The sequence below is a fragment of the Chelonia mydas genome, chromosome 11 (assembly GCF_015237465.2).
Source record: "Chelonia mydas isolate rCheMyd1 chromosome 11, rCheMyd1.pri.v2, whole genome shotgun sequence".
NCBI classification, from domain to species: domain Eukaryota; kingdom Metazoa; phylum Chordata; order Testudines; family Cheloniidae; genus Chelonia; species Chelonia mydas.
In genome coordinates, this window is record NC_051251.2 from 47,275,740 (window position 1) to 47,295,905 (window position 20,166).

Sequence of the window (20,166 nt, forward strand, 5' to 3'; positions counted from 1 at the left end):
CACTGGAATGGTCCAAAGGAGTCTTAGCCAAAGCCAGTGAACAGGCCCTTATTGTCCAACTTACCCCAAATTTAAAAGGAACTGTGGCCAATGGGAGCTGCGGGGGCAAAGCCTGCCTTAGCCCTGCCAACTGGGAGCTGCCCAAGGTAAGCGGAGCCAGGGGGCTACTCACACTGCCCCCTCCGTGCACCACTCCTGGAAGCGGCCAGCATGTCCCTGTGGCCCCTGGGGGGCGGAGAGGGCTAGGGGGCTCTGCGCGCTGCCCCTGCCTGCAGGCCCTGTCCCCACAACTCCCTTTGGCCGTATTTCCCAGCTAATGAGAGCTGCAGAGTTGGCGCTCGGGGTGCGGGCAGCACATGAAGACCCCTGCCCTCCCGCCCCCCAGGGGCCGCAGGGACATGCTGCCTGCTTCTGGGAGCGGCACAGGGCCAGGGCAGGCAGGGAGCCTGCCTTAACCCCGCTGCACCACCAGATTTTTAGCAGCCTGAAATCTCCTGGATTGGCTTCAGTAGCCTCTGGGAGACAGAGCCCGATTCTGGGAGACTTCCGGCAAAACCGGGAGGGTTGGGAAACCTACCCACAAGTAATGGCCTTAAGTGTTCAGGACCTCCAGTTTAGGTCACTTTATATCTCATTGGTAAGAAAGCACCTACAGCAGCACAGTTTTCCACCTTCTTCGTCAGCAACGTGTTGGAGAGGACATCTACTAAGTCTCCAACGCTGCCTCCTGCAGCATCCCATTCAAGTGCTGCCAGAGTCAACCCTACTACAGCCTCTCTGAGGCTGATGTGCTCCACACAGCACAGAGGATTGTGGTAGTAGAGCTGATGACAGGGTCACGCCCTTAATACGTTCAGCCCTATTAGTAGCTGATCCTCGACTCCTCAACCTAGAGCTGATCAGTACTGTGAACGAAGACAAACGTGAGCTTGGTTATGAGGAAACTTTAAACAATTATATCCTACTCTAAGTGTCTATTTTACTAAGATTTACTTCTTAATTATTTTAACATAATTTTTGCTCATTTTTACATGCTTTATTTATTTACATGGGTTTATATATTTACATGGGTTTACTTTTAAACCCAATATTTTGTGTAAAAAGAAAAAAGCTCGTTCACCATGAACAGTTTTTGGGTATTTTTCTGATCCATCATCTTTGTTAGTCAAGCATCTTAGATAACTGTTCTCTCCAGTAAGCTGCAGAAAGTACTGCTATTGGTAATCTAACTACTGTAATTGTACTGCAGAGAGACTGAGTTTCTAATTTTAAAAAGTGCTGATATTCTAGTGGTTTATTCCCTGGAGGAACGTTATATGATTGCATACACGGGCATATTAAGTAGAGCACTAGATACTGAAGAACTAAATTTAATACTGTTTTCATAAATTAAATTAAAGGGCTGATTTTTGTGCATCTTAAATATTTTTTCAATTTAAACAAAATTCACAGTTGGATAAAAAGCAATGTGTGAAATGGTAATACATATTTTATTATGTTTTTTAAAGAAATGAAAATAATTAATTATGAGATTTATACCAGTTCTGTTTATAACTGTTACCAGTGGATGATCTTCTGAAACTGATTATTTCTGCTGGATCTAGAGTTTTCAGAAACCTTTCATCTTTGGCCTTACACTTTGTAAAATTCACTTTTTATTTGGAAAGACAACTGAATCGGGTTTTACATTTTACAAAATTGATAGCCTGCAGGTGTAACACTATGAAAAACATAGTGGGTGTTATTTATAATATATTGGGTGTTAAATGATGGAACCCTAGATCTCATAGCATATTTAACTCACGTGAACAAATTCCTAATTCAGGGCAAAGATTCTTCCTTTATGTAGACTATTTTTACATAGGGAATGGATTATTCTTGAGCTTCATCTTGCAGAACAACCTTCTAATGAGCGAGAATACTGTCTGTGAAGGAGTTGCTGGTGGTTCTGTCCCATTAGGCTAATGGAACCTTACACCTCAGGATCAGCTGGTGACCAAGAGCATCTGTACATCTACTCCTTCCCCCAATGGAAAAATGGTAAAAAAATTCTGTGAGTTGAATCACATGGTGTCTCCACTCTCTAATATGGGTCATTCCTGTACAGGGAGGATGGCATCATACCTAACAGACCCGACCTGCAAGATCTTAGCTTTTCCATTCATTAGATATAGATAGTCTGATATGGAAGTCTAGTACCAAGTCATCAGACGGTTCTGTGTATAGTGTTCACAAAAATACTAGTGTAAGGCTAAAATATTTTAATTCATCTTTGACCCATGTCATGAACTGAACCCAGGACTGTAGCTGTTGAAAGGCTGTGCCTCCTCACTTCACAGAACTTTGTAAGTATTTATTATGATGCATAAACTTTTACAGTATTAGCAAAAATAAAAGACCACATTCTAAAATCCTTTCTCAGGCCCTAGGCAAAACTCTCATTGAAATCACTGTGACTTTTGTGAGAGCCAGTACTTCACAATTTGACTTGCCGGATATGTCATTGTACGCTGATCTCTGTTATGGTGGATGTAGGTGTTCTGATCACCATCTGCCACATCACCTGATTTTCTTGAAATGTCCCATGTGCTTCGACAACATGATTAACTTTATGGAAATTTTGCTTTCCAAACACTTTCAATCGCCCTTGAAATGTTTCTGCATACAATGGTGCCCGCAACTGTGCACATATTACGCATGGCGCATGTCTAATGTATGCACATTGGCAGGGGGGACTGGTTCTGCGACCTTGTGCTCTAGGTGGCAATGCCATTCACTGAAATTTGACCCAGCGGCCCTTCCATCACACCAAAGGGGAGGCTGGGCCAAACCTCTGTGACGTCTCACTCCCCCCAGCAATTCCCAAAGACTTAAAACAAAAAATCCAACCGTGCCTTTGCTGATACGTTATCATCATCGTCAAAGGCTAACTTATAGTGGTGGTTTTTGACCCATAAATACTACTGACTAGTTGTGAGTTTACTCTGGTCTTTTGCAGAATGTATTCTGCTGGAACACACAGGCAGAGCTGTAGAGGAAAAAAATATTTTTGTAATTAAAATGGAAAGTGATCCTATGGAAATTTTAGCTTTTAGAATGCTGGGCTTTTCCATCTGTGTTAATCACTTGACTGGAAAATGGAGAATTGCTGTAATGTCATAATAAGGATTGAGAATGATTTATTATGGTTATAGGTCTTATATATAAATGGTTTACATATACTACTATCAGGTTTTGCTGCTGTGCATCATAACTTTATTACATGCTAGAGCATAAATACTCTATAAATACGGTTGCTAACATATAATTTGAAAAAGGCAGAGGAATTCCAGATTTCCAAAGGTATTTTAGGAATCTAAGGATGCAGATAGGAGCCCAGTGGGGTGTTAAAAAGTGCTTAAGGGAGTTAGGCACGTAAATTCCATTGACTTCAATAAGTCCTTCCACCTCCAGAAGATCAGGGAAGAAAGTCTTCATTCACAAACTAGGGGTATCACCTTTCAAGCTATCACACTGATGTGAAAGACTGGTGAAGAGATTGGGACCTTTCATGAGGAGATACAGATGAAGGAGTTTCCAGCAGGGACTTAATGCAAGGACTATCTAGTCCAACAACAACCAAATGTATGAACCAAAGAATTATGCTGAAGATAGCATGAAGCCAGTTTCATCTGAACTTTTGTAAGAGGCACTGAATCAGGAAGAGACAGATACAGGAACTGTTCCCCAGTCCCAAGAGGATGTACTGGTGCTCAGTTACCTGTGGTGAGATGAAAGTGTCTAGCACAACACAGAGACAGTGTCATTGGAGTGTTTAGAAGTAAACTGGTGTATTGTGGGTAGTGGTGAAAGAAGACCAAAATAATTAGATTGTAATTTTTTCTGGACAGGGCTCTGTCTAATGGGTGGCCTATACAGCACTGAACATGTTGTCAGTACCTAGTAAGGGCCTGGATCCAAAGCACATTGAAGTTGATAGGAGCCTTTTCATTGACTTTGATGGGCGAAATGTAGGGCTGGAAGGGACCTCAAAAAGTCCTCAAGTCCAGCCCTTTGTGCTGAGGTAAGATCAAGTAACCCTAGATTGTCCCTGAAAGGTGTTGGTGTAACCTGTTCTTAAAAACCTCCAACAACCGGGATTCAACAAGCTCCCTTTGAAGCGTATTCTGGTACTTATCTATCCTTATAGTTAGCAAGTTTCCAATATCTAACCTAAATCGCCTTTGCTGCAGAGTAGGCTGATTACTTCTTGTCCTACCTTCCGTGGATATGGAGAACACCTGATCACCATCCCTTATAACAGCACTTAGCATATTTGAAGAGGATTATCAGGTCCTCTTTTCTCAAGACTAAACATACCATACCATACATGTGGTGGTAGGACCTCTTTAGTCTTAATCCACTCCTTCCACTTCCCTAAAAACACATAAAAGGATTTTCCATGGGGAATGGTCCATCCACAGGGAATGTAGTTTAAATCATCCTACCACAAGAGCTAAGATTTCAAATAGGTAAACCATCAGTTAGGCTTTGATTCTCCCCTTGTCTTCAATGTTATATGTGAGAGGAGAATCAGCTCTTTAATTCTGTGTGTACAGCAAACTTTAATCATCTACCATATTGATTCTTCAGACTGCACTGCTGGTTTTTCCAAGTCAGCTACTTGGAAAGTCTCATGATGTTCTCCCTTATGCTCGTTTTACATCAGTATAGCTCTATTAACTTCAGGGGAGTTACTTCTGATTTACACCAGTGTGAGATAAGAATCATGTGCAGAGTATCTGCCTAGAAGAATTTACAATCGAAGGGTCAGATTCTGCCCCCTTTATTCACACTGATGGGATACTATTTATAATCAGTAAAGGCAGCAGAATCTGGACCTAAATGAAGACCTGGATCACAGGAGGAGATGAAAATGTCAAAGTCAGATTCAAGACTCACTGAATTTGTCAGACCACTCTGTTTATTAGCAAAGCGCTTTGCCAATGCACCCAGATATATGTGAGCCTTCTGCAAAAGCTCAAGCTAACTTATTTATACAGATAAGCCAAAGCCAATTTAACATAGGAGACAAAAGGAAGCAGAAACTGACAAATATACATACATATCTTATTTGCATACTAACGTTTACCAATCTCCTAGCTCAGTAGGAACTCGAAGTTAATTAGTTTGAGGACCCATTGTCTCACACTCCTTAATGTTTCTCTTCCTGACAACTATATTTCAACAAACTCTTCAAGCAGCATTTCTTTAATGAATTATAATTTCAATATAATTCATTCTCCTTTCACAAAAACCACAGGGAAGAGCTGAGGGAGGAAATACCAGCATGATAACAATAAGATCATGTGGTGATTTAGAGAAGTTTTATTTGCTTGTTAACTTTTCTTTTTAAATAGAGACTAATATCTAACATATGCCCCTCTGTTTGTACACGTCCTTTTTTACTCGTTGAACTTACTAACACTGAAGGAGATTGTTCTGTCCTTGTGATTTTCCACTTAAGTAGCAAGGCTCAAATACTCCAAAAATCCACATTACTGATGTTAATTAACTGTTTCTGCTCTCAGGAAAAGAGAGCTGAATGCCAACTGGTGCATTCAGCACTGAGACAGGCAGACCCATGATGGCTTACCAGAGGGAAGACCCATGGATTTCAGCACTCCATTTTACTAAATTTGAGAACTCCTTTTAAATTTGACCTCTGAAAATGTGTTTTCTGCAGTGTATATCTTAATCTGCCACCAGGAGCAGGGGCTGGCTACTGGGCCTTAAAAATTGTAGATTGTTTTCCTTCCAGGGAGAGATCTCTTGAAGTAGACAATAATTTCTTTGAAAGTTTTGGACCACCGTGGGCTTTAAAAAACAACCTGCTCCAACACCCTTCATACTCTGGCCAGTAAATGATGGGCTAGAAACCCTGCCATTTAAATAGCAGATGATAACAATGTTAAGGGTTTTCTTTTTATTATGTAAATTTAGTACAATTTATAAAACTTCACAAACTTTTCAGCTGCTACAAAATCTTACACATTCATCAGCTCCATAAAATACTATGTGCCATCATGCACAGGAAAGTAAAGCTTGTACCTATGAACATAAAAACCTACCATTAGGTGAAAATATTCAAACACAGTCATTAATCTTTAGCCTGCATGAGTCAGAAACATTCATGGAGTTGAAAACTCAAATAGTATTTCTGCAGTGAAAGGAGTAGTTACATGGTTCATTTATTTTTAGACAAAGTACAAGGCCATCTAATATTGCAAAAATATACATTGAATTTGAGGTAACTTATGATGTTTTAATATATTTTCATTGTTTTTAATCTGTGCTTTAACATTTCTGTTTTAATAGTTCGTCTTGGATCAAACAGCATATTGGGCAAGCCACAGTTCAGCACTTCAAAAAATTAGAAGGAGATTAATGCCTTCTAATTCTTTATGCTCTGAATTGCCCTCCATCTTGCCCTAGCATTAGATATGCAATTACTCTATACAATTCTGTAAACTGTATTTTCTGCTTCACTGATCTACTGAACCATGTAGACAGAATCAAGTTAATGTCATTGTAAACACAGAGAGAGGAAATCCACCATTAGAAAATGTAAGAGTGAAACTGAGCCACCCATGTGAAAATGAAACAAATATGAATTACACAATTGCTAACAATACTCATTGTTGATATGTTTCTCTTTGCAGGTTCACACAAGTCCATTATCAATGCTGTGGATCAGCCAGGGCATCAAGATGGCTTTTTAAAAATCTATTTTTCTCTCTGCCACAGTAACTGACTAATCTTGCAAAATGCTTGCAACACCCACTGACTTCAATGGGAGTTGAAGGCATTTTATCAGCTTGCAGAAAGTGCTCTGCACCTCAAAGGATTAGATCATCTGTCTGCAAAAACTGGGTATGGATTATTGGATTATTTATGGACTTTTGTTCACAGACGCATTCAATGCTGAAATAGTTACCATAGGGACAACCACATCTTGTATGACTCCAGTGCTCATGATGCAGATCCCAGAGCATGACAACTATATTGTTCACATACACACACTTTGCAGCACATTCATCCCTTTCCATAAACTAAAAACAGCAATTTCATGAGTACTGCTGACATCTGGTGGCTAAAGCAGCTGCAGCAATTATACACATTCCTAACAGTAGACATGCCTTCAATTAGTCAGCTACGGATTGGCTGAGTTTATGTTAACCCCCCCTCCCCCCGTCCCCAAAATACCTTTACTCAAAATGGAGACTCTGAATCAGATGTTAAGCCTGGATGGTAAACACTTTTGCAGGGTTTTTGTTTTGGTTTCGTTCAGTCAGAAAGATGGAGGGTTAAAAGATTTAGGGAGCAATGTTGCAGACTCTTACTCACATAAATAGGCCTTTCACGCACATAAGGCAGATGTCATAGGTCACATGGGCTGATTTTTTTAGGGGCACTTCTGGTCCAACCCCTCTCACCAAAGGTTTTTTTCTACCCCTTTAAAGGCACCCCACATCATAAGCTGGGACCAGGAGCCAAAACACCAATGCAGCTCCAGCCTAGTCACCTCCCTAGGAGAACTTTTGGGGATAGGGGTTCCTAGGACAGGCAAATGTCCAGCTCCAGCCCTACTCCTGGGTTTCCATTAATTTCAAAGGGCCTGCTTAAGTATGCATTGCAAAATTAGGTCCCTATTTCCTGAATTAGTTTGGAATTTGAAATGCTACCCTGGCCCAACTAAAATAAATGGTAAAACTATGGTGTGGAACCTTGTCCGGGGGCAGAACAGCCCCACAAATATACCCTCCAATCAGAATGCCTGAAAATGTATGTGTATTTGTGTGAGTGTATGAGAGTGAGTAAGGGGGAGATCAGAGATGAGAACATCCTTACCCCTCCCATTTCTATCTCTCGCTATGATTACATCAGTGTTGTAAGCAAGAGAGTCTCACCCTGCTCATGTTTTTGGTGTCGGCTCCATAAGATTCTGGAGAGAAATACTGAAATATAAAATCAGTCTTCATAACTATTCCATTTTGGTTCTTAGGGGTTTCTTTCCTGCAGCCATGGGATTTTTCCAATTACTATAGTTGGAGCTGCAGTGAAGACTCTGTTTAAATTATTATAGTTCAGACACCAGGTTACACTGCAAATTAACACCAGTAGTTTCTGCAAGCTTTTTTTTTTTTTTTTGGAACCATCCTTGGCCACATGCTGTCATAAAGAACTTCTCTCCTAAATTATACAAATTACCTGGACGCACATCTTAGCAGTCAGGGCATACAAGCAAAAAATATATCTCCAGACAATCACTGACAGCAACAGCAACTTAAACAAAATGTCAAGTATCAGGGGGCAGCTGTGTTAGTCTGTATCCACAAAAACAACAAGGAGTCCAGTGGCACCTTAAAGACTAACAGATTTATTTGGGCATAAACTTTCATGGGTTGAAAAACCCACTTCTTCAGATGCATGGAGTGAAAATTACAGATGCAGGCATTGTTATGCTGACACATGAAGAGACGGGAGTTACCTCACAAGTGGAGAACCAGTGTTGACAGGGCCAATACAATCAGGGTGGATGTAGTTCACTCCCAAAAACAAGCAGCCAGATTACAGACTGGTGAGGCAGTATGGGGAAGCTCACATACATACCTGGTCAAAAATTTTCATTGGACAAAAGATGGGGCTTTTGTCTAAAAGCAAATTTCCGCATGAAATGGCTATTTCTGAAGAAATTGGTTGAGTTTCTCTTGGAAAGCAAAGAACCGCAAACTCCAGCAACCAAAACCTGAAACATTTCAGTTAGTCAGACTAGTTTCCACTAAAATAAAAAAATGTTGCTCGACTGCCCCAAAGTTTTTGGCTTTATGTTGCTGAAAACTGATTTGTTAAAAACCAAAACCCAGGGAAAAAAGTTTTGCAGTGAAAACCTGAACGATTTTGTAGAAAATTTCAACCCAATGATTTTCTCCCCTACACTTGTCAACATTTTTCACGGAGAAAGAAATCACTTCCCAACCAGCTTTGTTGCCCACCTTTCTGTAACACAGGAAAATAGCGGAGTTCAGTCTCCAGGCCTGTGGACTTGGAATGTTGACAAGCCCTGACTTAATCTGAAAATATTTTAAATTAAAACATTATAAATCACAATCCAATTTGACAGCTTCCCCAACTATTTTACAAATTTCAGAGTAACAGCCGTGTTAGTCTGTATTTGCAAAAATAAAAGGAGTACTTGTGGCACCTTAGAGACTAACCAATTTATTTGAGCAGAAGCTTTTGTGAGCTACAGCTCACTTCATCAGATGAAGTGAGCTGTAGCTCACAAAAGCTTATGCTCAAATAAATTGGTTAGTCTCCAAGGTGCCACAAGTACTCCTTTTATTTTACAAATAACACTTCTGTAGCAGTGGACACAGTCAACTAACCAAAAGCAACTAGAATACAGACAAGTAACCAGCGTGGTCAGATGAAAACATTATGCTTGCACAGAGCTATTTTTCATTGGTGCCCTGAGTGCTACGGATTGACAGCTAGCTAACAGGAAGAAGAGATTGTAAACCAATAGGGGAACGCTTTTGTATGCCCAATCAAAAGCCGTCTTCTAAAACTTTTTAGAAAACTGAGGCTTAAGGTGGTAGCCTTCTCGTCTGCCTGCCCAGGCCAAGCCGCAAGGAGCCTGCGCGTTCGGTGCAGACCGTGCCATAGGCTAGCGAGAAGGAGATTGGCGTCACTGAGAAGAATCACAGGCTGCTAGGTTTGCCTGCGTTGCTTGCTAGCTGGAAGTCGCCTGCTCATGTAATGCACTCACTTACTCAGGAAATCAGAAACTTCTCCAGGAAAAATCTTAAGAAGCAATGCACAAGGGTAACAACTTTAACGGGGAAGAGGATTACAGAGACATGGAAAGATGCCCGAATGCAGGTGGTGGAAGAAGCAGAGCCAAGTGATGGGTTTGGTTGTGGTTACGTTCAGGACCTTAGTTTGGACCTGCAGGTTGGCGTTATTAAGCCCTGGTTGCTGCTAGGTGAGTGCCTGTTTGAATTTAAATTTGCATCCCTGTTAAATGCCTGCTCCTGCACGGTCCTGAGCACCAGCCAGGGGTGCTTAGCTCCCACGAAAGTCAGTTGGAGTTGACGCCGATGCACATGTTCCATAGAGTGCTCAGGACCATTCAGGATCAGGTTCCAAGAGATTGCTATCTTTGCATTCACACTGAAATATGACTTTCTTCATGCTTGCCCTCTTGTGTTTCTGCTCATGTTGTTTTATCCGGTTAAGCAGATGGGAAGTTGGATTTATTAAATTCGGATGAGAAGTCACTATTCACAGTGTAAACATATTTAGATTGCATTATTAAAATAACTCATTTTCCCCAGGGGGAAACAAATAACTAACTTGTTTTAAAATTAAGTAGGATATTTGCTTTGTCTGTTTATATTTTGACAGCTCTATGAAAATAGTGTGATAATGAGTCCCTTCTCTTTACAGGCTCACAAGATGCTGCTCAGGATCTGGAGACAATGAAAAAATATGGGGTAACAAACTGCCTAACAATGACTATAGACTGTCTTATATTTAACACTTTTTAGTGAGCATGCTTTTTTAATCATTAGAGAATGTCAGTTTTCTGACTTTTCCCTTTAAAAATGTTATATCTAGTTTAATGAGGTTGCTACTCAAAAGCTTGCATCTGATCCATCCACACAATCGTGATGGGTGTTTGTGGGTTTCACAAGAAACATGAAATGTCAAGGTTAGCTGTTGTTTAAAGTTTGATTTATTATAGAACAGATTATATGCATCTCAAACTGTGTTTTCATCAGTCGTCAGATACTAAGCAGGGTCAATGAGCCTGCTCAGTGTTCATATGGGAGATATTCAAGTGGGGGGGATGGGACACATATGGTCCTGAGTCTTTCCCCAACTTTGGTCCCTTTCTAGGTCTCTGGTGGTCTAATGAGAGTGAATGTACTCCAGGGGGGATTCCCCTGCTGCAGGGCAATACCCTGGCAGTATAGGGACTGTATGAATAGCCTTCTGCCACCTTGCCATAACTTAGAGTAGTCTCCAGCCAGGCCAGAATTCAGACAGTGCAAAAATGGCATAAGGCCACCTTTTCCCTGTCCTGCCTAGTCTGTACCTGCTGCACCATGAGGCCCCATGCTCCAGTAAGCAATGCTGGTGACTCAATAAGTGCACTGTTAACCGGTTCTCCAATGTCCCAGCATAAATCTAGGGGACAGTTTGCTGATGGAGATGTTGCCTCCTCAGCTGTAGGGCTGGCTAATATATTTAGAGCACCCAATACATTTATACTCTTATCCCTCTAATTTTTTTTCTATTCTTCTCCTGTGCTCTGCTATCCCCCTCTTTTGTTTAAAACCCTTACGCTAGCTGGTGTAGTTAGGGTGAGGCAACAGATATTCTCTCTTCATCCCCTGCCGAACAGATATTCTCTCTTCATCCCTGTGAGGGGAAGCAGTAGCTCTTCCATTATATGATTCAGCAATAGGGTGAAGGCCTATTGGCCAGATCTTTCCCCAGAGTGCCTAATATTGCTAGCAGGCAAAGGTCTGGTAGAGCACCAGTCAGCGCACCCAGGGAGCAGAAGACCCTCACAGCCTTAATTTAATTTGGGCCCCTCTCCACATTCAGCTGGGATGTTTTTGCCTAATCATAGTCATTCAAGATCCCATGGCTCCTTTCTACAAGGTGTCAGTCTTGCCAAATTCAATTTGGTTATTCAGATTCTACCAGCCTAAAAATTCCCTTAGTAGTTTATTGGATATGGAATTCTTCATATTATTTCATTATCTGTTACATACTGTGGCTATGCACTATTAAATAGTAGTGGTGGCTATGTTTCAGTGATAAGTGAGGGGATTCCTATAAGTAGTTTGCAAAGGATTTTGGTTGCCTCCTTTATGAAAGGAAATAGATAACCTAAGATGCAGACTTTAACCTGTAGCAACAACAACTTCTCAAAGGTTCATTTTCAGAAGTTATCTACTTGAAACATCATGATTACCCTAATGCGTAATTCTTCTTTTGTTAAGATGGACTGAAGAAAACTGAAATGCCACTTTATACATTTTAACACTTGATAAAATCTTAAATGGATTCAAAAAGATAGTCAAGTCAGAAACACAGACAGAATGTCTGAATAAAATTGAGTACTACTATTTGATGTTCCAACTGATGTCCGCTTAATGGATAATGCTATTTTTGTTCTTGTCCATTTTGCTTGTTGTCTTCATAAACTAACTTTTTTTGGCTTAGGTTACTCATGTCCTAAATGTGGCATATGGAGTTGAAAATGCCTTCCCCAATGACTTTATATACAAGAACGTTTCTATACTGGATCTCCCTGAGACTGACATCACATCGTATTTCCCAGAATGTTTTGAGTTTATTGAGCAAGCCAAGATGCTGGTAAATCAATATTTCATAGTATTAGTTATCCTGGGTATGTGGCAATAACTTAAAACAGTTTCCTTTGGTTAAAAAAAACCCAACAACCATCAATCATGCTTTTCTTAGAGTGATCAAATATTGTTTACTATTATCTACTAGATTTTTTTTTTTGATGCAGTATTTCTTAATTTGATCTAGAGCAATAAGTGACTTTTTGATAAGCAAATCTTAACATAGGTCCAGATCCCTCTTCCAGGAGTAAAACCTGCAGGGGAAAAAAAGAAAGCTCTATAAGCTTCCCATTGTAGAGTTTCCAGAATTCATCTATGAGTGAGGCAGTGTTTTGACATACCAGAGAAGAAGCAGGGAGTTTGGCAGTGCCCCTGGAAATCAGTAGGGTTTTGCTGGCTTCTTCCAGTTGTCAGGGATACTTCAGCCTGCTACTGTCCCTTGAACCCTCCCTTAAAGGTGAAACACACTAAACTATGAATTCAACATAAAAATAGTTAGAGCACACGTTAGTAACTGCAAACCATCCCTGTTCAGCAAATATTTACTGAACAGGGATAGACATAAGCTTTTGTTTAACTGCTTTACTGAATCAGTGTCTAACTGCATGTCAGAATTCCTGTAAAAGAACAAAAGTAGGAAATAGGACAAAACTCTCAGGGCTGCATGGCAGCTTTCATTTCTGATATTCTGTTCTGTGTACGTGTACTGAACTGATCTCATTTCTACAGAATGTGAGACCAGGAAATCAGAACTGAGATCTACGAAGCAAGTCTGGGAACAGAATTTTGCTCTGTTTTAGGTTGATTTGCCTGAATTCTTGTAGAAAAAGGAATGTCAGGGTAGAGAGGGGGAAAAAAAAGATTTTGCATCTCATGCCAAAACTATTAAAAAGCATGGTAGGCTCTACAGATAATCAAAGTCCTCTCTAACTGTTACATGTTGAATTACTATATTTCATACAGGCCATTGACTTTAACAGTGCAAGAAGAGAAAATGCCTTGCCAGTCAAACCTGGTTCTGGATTATTCCACCAGATCTATCATGTTCATTATTTACGTAGCTTAGGATAAAGGAAGGTAACATTGCCCCATCCACTTTTGTGTCACATAGTGTTCTTTCTTTCTGACATATCATTTACAAGTTACCTGAAACGGGGTGTCACTTAATGACCTCCTTCAGGTTTCCAGTTACGATTTCCATCTCATTCTTAAATGAGACTTGCCAGCTTAGTGTCACTGCTCCACTTCAGAAGTTAATTTTCCAGTTACTTCTCTATAATCAGAGGTATTCTTATAAAGCCTTTCATGGCAATACTAATATTTCTATACTGCAAGATGTTTATGTGTGCTAGACTGCCAGGAGATTAGATTTTGATTAGATTAGAACAGTGGTCACCAACCGGTCAATCGCGATCGACTGGATGATCCTAGAGGATCTCCCAATTGACTGTGATCTCCGGTGGCAGCTCAGTGTGGCAAGCACTAAGGCTACCCCAGCCCCACACTGCTCCCAGAAGTGGCCACTGCAGCTCTGTGGCCCCGGAGGCGGGGAGGGTGGCGGGGGTCTCCCTCGATGCGCTGCTCCTGCCTGCAAGCACTGCCCCCGCAGCTCCCGTTGGCTGGGAAAGCTGCGGGGCAGTGCTAGCAGAGAGGGGTGGCGTGTGGAGCCACGTGCCCCCCGCTCTCCTCACCCCAGGGGCCGCAGGGGCTTGTTGGCCCCTTCCAGGAGCGGTGTGGGGCCGGGGTAGGCAGGGAGCCTGTCTTAACCTTGCTGTGCCCGCCGCCGACCGGGAGCCACCGGAGATAAGTGCTGCCCAGCGGGAGGCTGTGCCCTAACCCCCATTCCTGAGCCCCCTTCCGGAGCCAGCACTCCATGCCCCCTCCTGCACCCCAAACCCCCTCCTGCACCCCAACCCCCTACCCCAGGCTCAGCTCAGATCCCCTTCTCACACTGTGAACCCCTCAGCCCCAGCCCAGAGCCTGCCCCCCCTCCCAAACACCAACCCCCTGCCCAGGCCTGATGAAAGTGAATGAGGGTGGGGGAGAGCGAGCGACGGAGAGATGGGCAGATAGAGTGAGCAGGGCAAGGTTTTGGGGACGGGGCGGGGTAGATCATGAGTTGCCCTTAGATTCAAAAAGTGATCTTGGGCGTAAAAAGGTTGGAGACCACTGGATTAGAACAAACTGTGGTCCATGGAGCACTTGCTGGTAGTCTGCAGAGAGCTGGCTGGTCACATGGTGCTGGATCCTCCTATTTTTAGCAGCAAAACACAACTGAGAGATAGCTAAAATATGTTAGAAACTCTCCTGTTATTTGTTTTCTAAATAAGCAATTGCTGTAATTGCTAAGGAATTATTGTTTGGTCACCTGCGGGAGGGGAGATTAATGGGAGCCTTAATGAAAGGGAATGTGGACCATGAGGAACTCTGTGTTAAAATTCAGTAGACACTGGGAAAAGGTTAAGAATTTCTGGATTAGAGAATATAAACAAACACTGCACTGTTCATAAATTCACTGACAGCTAGTAAGAAAGGACTGAGTGTCCCAAACTAACAACCACTGAGGTCTATTGTGTTCTTGGTTCAAATGGGATCAGATTATCAAGAGACTTCAGCATCCATAGCTGGGGCAGATTTTTCAAGAGCTCAACTCCCAACTAGGCACTGAAGTAAGTGAGCAGACTTTCAAAAGCACATTAGGTGACCCATGTGAAGTCCATCCTTTGATTAAAGTGTGATAGGACTTAATTTAAATGTCTTTGTGTGATATTTTTATTTAATAACTACTATGTATAACTTTAAATTTATTAGCCCAGATCAGTCCTGTCCTCCAGGGGTCTTGGGGAGGAGATTTCAGCCATGGTTTCCTCGTGAAGATCTCTCCACATTGTTGCATTGGGGAGGTATGTTCCCCGCAAGAAAAAGGTAGTGAGTCACAATTCAGTGCAACTGTACCTGTATTTCCCCTTTGCGATCCAGCAAGGGCATCTAGTAAAGGCTCCTGGCTGTTACTTCTCTTGGGTAGGAATCCATTTTTCTCTCCCTCCTGACCAGAGTTTTTCCAGACAGCACAGTTTCCTGCCTACATGGTGAGTTCCCCAGCAAGCCAGTTTGCCTAAACAGGCCTGCTTTGCTTTCTCCTCAGAGGCTATAAACAGTGTAATTGCTCACAGTTAGAAGTTACCACATGGCCCTTTCTAGGTAAGCATGTTTATTCTAAAGGTGAAAGCATTACCGAGAAAATATATTAAAAACAGGAAAAGAATCTACATGAATGCCAATAAACACTCCAGATAAAATCCCAGCTGTAACAAGGGCTCTGGCAGGTACCATCCATGTAATCCTTCAGATCTTACCAAGGGATTTTTCTGTTGTTGCAGTTCATAGCAACTCTTAGCTCAGAACAAGCACACCAATAAATCATCGATTCTCTCCTTTATACAGTTTGGGCCTTGATCTTGTCCTCATGTAACAGGTGATCAGGTCTGTCACAGTTTCAGGACAAAGCACTTCAGGGAGACGCTTCAAAGGGCTGTGTTCATGTATAACTGGAGTGGATACATTTGCATAAACCTCCCTTTAGAGGTTACCTAGGAAACCCCTTTTAACTTTCTTTGTCCCAAAAGTTTGTTCTTGTCTGCCACATATTTACAATTGTACTTCCAGGGTTTACCCTGACCATGTCTCCCCCTAGAGAAGTTACATACAATCCCACAATAGTACATAAACTTTGTATTTATAATACAATGGACTCCAAAGCTATGCAAACTTAATTGAGTAAGATCTCCCAAAGATATTTCAGAAAATTGCCTTATCTGTCATATGAGAGGACCCACCCCCAGACATGGTAGTTCTCCAGGGATCTATCATAAGCCATGTAGAGTCCCTATGCCTTTGTCCCAGCTTCTCATCCCCAGTAAGGCCACCTCCTCCAGCTGCCTGGCCCGAAGATACATGTGGAACCATAGCTTCTCCTGAAAGGAGCAATCCGTGCTTTCCTAGTTGAAAAATTCCAAGGAAATTCAGCAGTGAAAATTGCAGTGTTTCCAGTCTTACATAGGTTATTCTGGGTTAGGAGAGAACTGGGCTGAAAGGAACATGGGATTGTACCCTTATAAACCAGTTCAGATTGCAGATATGAATTGCTCTGTTTTTCACATTTATGCTGCATTCCTGTTGAATGCAAAATTAATAAGACTAATGTGCCAAGTTCAAACAAGCTGTAGAGTTATAGCAAGGAAGAATAAGGTGGCCCATCATGAAATGCGGGTTATTGATTTTGCATATGTTTGTTCATATTTAGTAGTTCTTGGTTCTAGTCCAGGCATGTAGCCATCTGATTTGTTGCAGTATGCAGCATAGCTCTCATGAAAAGGAAACTGCATAGCAACGTGACCTAATACAATAGAGTATTAGCACAAAGAAGAAGAAACTGAATCCCTTCAATGATGCATCAGTTAAATGCAGACTCTAAAGAAATTACATTGATTTAGCAAAAATTAATCTGATTTTTTGTTTCTATTTTTGGTTTATATTTTTACCCCTTTTCATTGTTTATTTTTACCAACTTAATTCCTGATAACTTCCTCAAAGCCTTGTGTTAGATAGTGATCTCAGTTACGCTGGTGTAGATCTGGAATAACTCCACTAAATCAATAAGATTACTCCTAATTTACAGTGGTGTAACTGAGACCAGAATGTGGCCTATTGGTTTTTAGTGTTTAATTTGAATTATGACTGGGCACACTGGAACAGAAAACAACTGTTTCATTAGCAATAAAATAAATATAGGTTTTAAAATCTCATAAAATCTTTCTTAAAGAGTAATCTCATATATGTTTTGCCATTGACATTCCCACAGTGCGTTTAAATGTATATCTTTTAAAAATAGCTGCTTGCCACACTGCTACAGTGCATGACCAGGAAGTGAACTCCTCTGAATATGAAAAAGTTAATCAAGACTGCAGACAATGTAAAGAGGATGTGCATTTTGTTGGGAGGAAGAATGGTCTTGGAGTTAAGGCAGTAGACTGGGACTCAGGAGATTTAGATTACATTCCCAGCTGTTCCATAGGCTTGCTGTGTAAGCTTGGGCAAGTCACTTAATCTCTCTGGTCTCAGTTCACCACCTGTACAGAGGGGATAATTATTCCTTTCTCCCACATTTGATCTGTTTTGTATGCTCTTTGAAACATAATTTTACTCTGTGTGTACAGCATCTAGCACAATAAGGTCCTAATCTTGATTGGGACCCTTAGGTGATACTATAATAATAATAATTTCTGGATGGGAACCTTGCCATTTACAAGTTCTTATTTCCCCAGTGAAACTTCCATTGACTTATTACACATTAGGGGCTGTCAAACCAGGCCTTCGGGTATTTAGAATATAGATTAAGAATATATATATACTTTTAAGAGGTCTGTCACAGTTTCAGTATCTTCATTCAGCAAATGGTGCTAGTGATTTTTCTCAATGGAAATGAGATATTTCATATGACTGGACCTCTTGCCAGGTCACAGACTAAGCTGTAGGCATCACAAAATTTGTGTAAGGTAAATACTAATTTTTCTTGCTTCACAACAACTTTGATAGTCTTTAGGTTTCCCATCAGTTCCAAAGATAAAAAGTATTTCCTGTGATTTTTCTAGATGGTGGCTTCCTTTTTAATTGTTAAGTAATCTCCATTATTTTTATCAGAACAGCAACATCTTTAAAAAGTTGTTCAGGACGTTCAAAAATGTTGTTCAGACAAGGTTCAGGCTGTTTTAAAAGAAGTATTATTTATTATTTAATTAGAGACAAGCCTGAACGTAACTCCCAGAATGAACCCCTGTGAACCTGAGGGAAGTTCAGATCTGGATCAGGGTCAGAATTTTGCACCTCAGGTCTATCTCTAGTCATGTATGCCTAATCAAAGTACAAAATAGAGTAGATAGCAAATTTATTTCTATTCATTACATATGTTTCTTTAAGGTCTGTTTTGACAGAGCTATTCATGAGCCTGATCCTGCCTACCCAGAGTCCTCACAGTTTGTACAGTACTTAGCACAACCATGTCCTGGTCCAAAACTGGGGCTCCGAGGCACGACAATAATACAATTAAATAATAATGATGAATGAGTGTTGAGTGTGCAAGGAATGTGGGACTGGACCTGCAGGATTTTCAAACACTTGCCTCTGTTTTTACAATCATAATTTGCCACATTTCCTTGTCTTTAGCCTGATTACAAAACATAGATAGTTCCTCTCCACACTACAAATCAGACCCATGTTGAAATTGGCAGCCCCTTAGTTTAAAAGGGATGGGGCTGGTGGCAGGGCATTCTCCCTGTGGGAGCCTTGACTCTGGGACTTGCTCTCCCCAACACCATTGATCTGACAGAGCCTGGATTTCTTAACTTTCAGGGCAAGCTGCAAGGAGTGAAGAGGAATGGCTATTTTAGGGAGTGAAGAGGAATGGCTTGAGGGACTTTGTATAGAATGGGAGATTCTTACCTTCAAAAGAGGCTACTTATGTTATTACTTGGCTGTTGTGAAGCAGCTTTGGTCCATAAAGTTTTTTGTTTAGGGCACTTTATCCTTGTTTGTAGCTATTGATATTTATACAATTGCTTAGAGCTAGACAAGGTGCTTTTAATAAACCAAAATAAACAGTAGGAAATGTTATATGAAATCTGTCACTGCCTGTATAATAGATAGTAATACGGTATCTCAAATGACTAATGTGCTTCATTTTCTCTTGAAGGATAGAGTGGTGCTGGTTCACTGTAATGCAGGAGTTTCTCGTGCTGCCGCAATCATCATTGGTTTTCTGATTAATTCAGAAGGACTCAATTTTGCTAGAGCATTTTCTTGGGTGAAAAATGCAAGACCTGCTATCTGTCCGAATCCTGGCTTCATGGAGCAGCTTCACAAGTACCAAGAGTGCAGTAAAAAGGCAAATGGAAGCATAAATGATCACAAATGATAAAATGAGAGAAATGCATGCAACTATCTGTGTGGTTGTACTGTAACAAATGTGCTGACATAGCATACCTTAAACTGTCGTTTCTGAATTTAAAGATCTATGTATGAGGGGAGGGTAAATTCATTTCCCGCACAGTTAATTCTTCAGCTTTTTAGTCTCAAAGGACTGTTACACTTGTTGGTCCAGACATCAAGTTGCTAAGAGACCAGCTTTTCCCCTGATATTCTTCCACTGACTTCAGAGATGATTTGGCCCAAGAACACATTTTTCCCCCAGAGTGGTGAGAAAACGATCAAACAAGTTCTGGTTTGTTTGAAATATCAGATAGAAGAGAATGGTAGGTTTTCATTGAACTGTCTGTGGAAGTAGCAATAGAAAAATAAAATAAAATGCAGGCTCAGATAATAAAGTTTCCCCCATCTAATACCAAGTCCAATCTTTATCCATTCTAGCTGGTTGGAAAATCTAGATAATAAACTGTTCTTATAACAAAATGCCTCTGTTTTGTTCTTAAGTTGATCTTGCAAGGCAAACAGATTTTTACTGAATTCTGTGGGTTAGCCAGACAGTAAGGAGCCTTCTCTTCCCTTGCATCCTGTTCAGGGGCCAGCCACAAGCCTCCTTAAGAATAAAGAAAGTGCTTCCTGCTGGAGCTTTCAGTGATACTAGTCTCCAAAACAGGAGGGGGAAACTTACCTCTTCCTCTTTATCTCCTGCAACACACAGTATAGTTAGGCCTGCTCAAAAAAGAGTTTACTTTTTCAAAGG

The 20,166-nt window shown here is 41.1% G+C and overlaps 1 protein-coding gene across 1 annotated transcript; it reads left to right on the forward strand.

Moving 5' to 3' along the window:
* Positions 1 to 9,597: 9,597 nt before the first annotated feature.
* On the forward strand, positions 9,598 to 19,892 carry DUSP19 (dual specificity phosphatase 19). The gene is made up of 4 exons (XM_007069761.4): positions 9,598 to 10,027; positions 10,492 to 10,538; positions 12,283 to 12,435; positions 19,177 to 19,892. The coding sequence occupies exons 1-4, from the start codon at positions 9,802 to 9,804 to the stop codon at positions 19,396 to 19,398; spliced, it is 648 nt and encodes a 215-aa protein (XP_007069823.1). The 5' UTR covers positions 9,598 to 9,801; the 3' UTR covers positions 19,399 to 19,892.
* Positions 19,893 to 20,166: the final 274 nt, after the last annotated feature.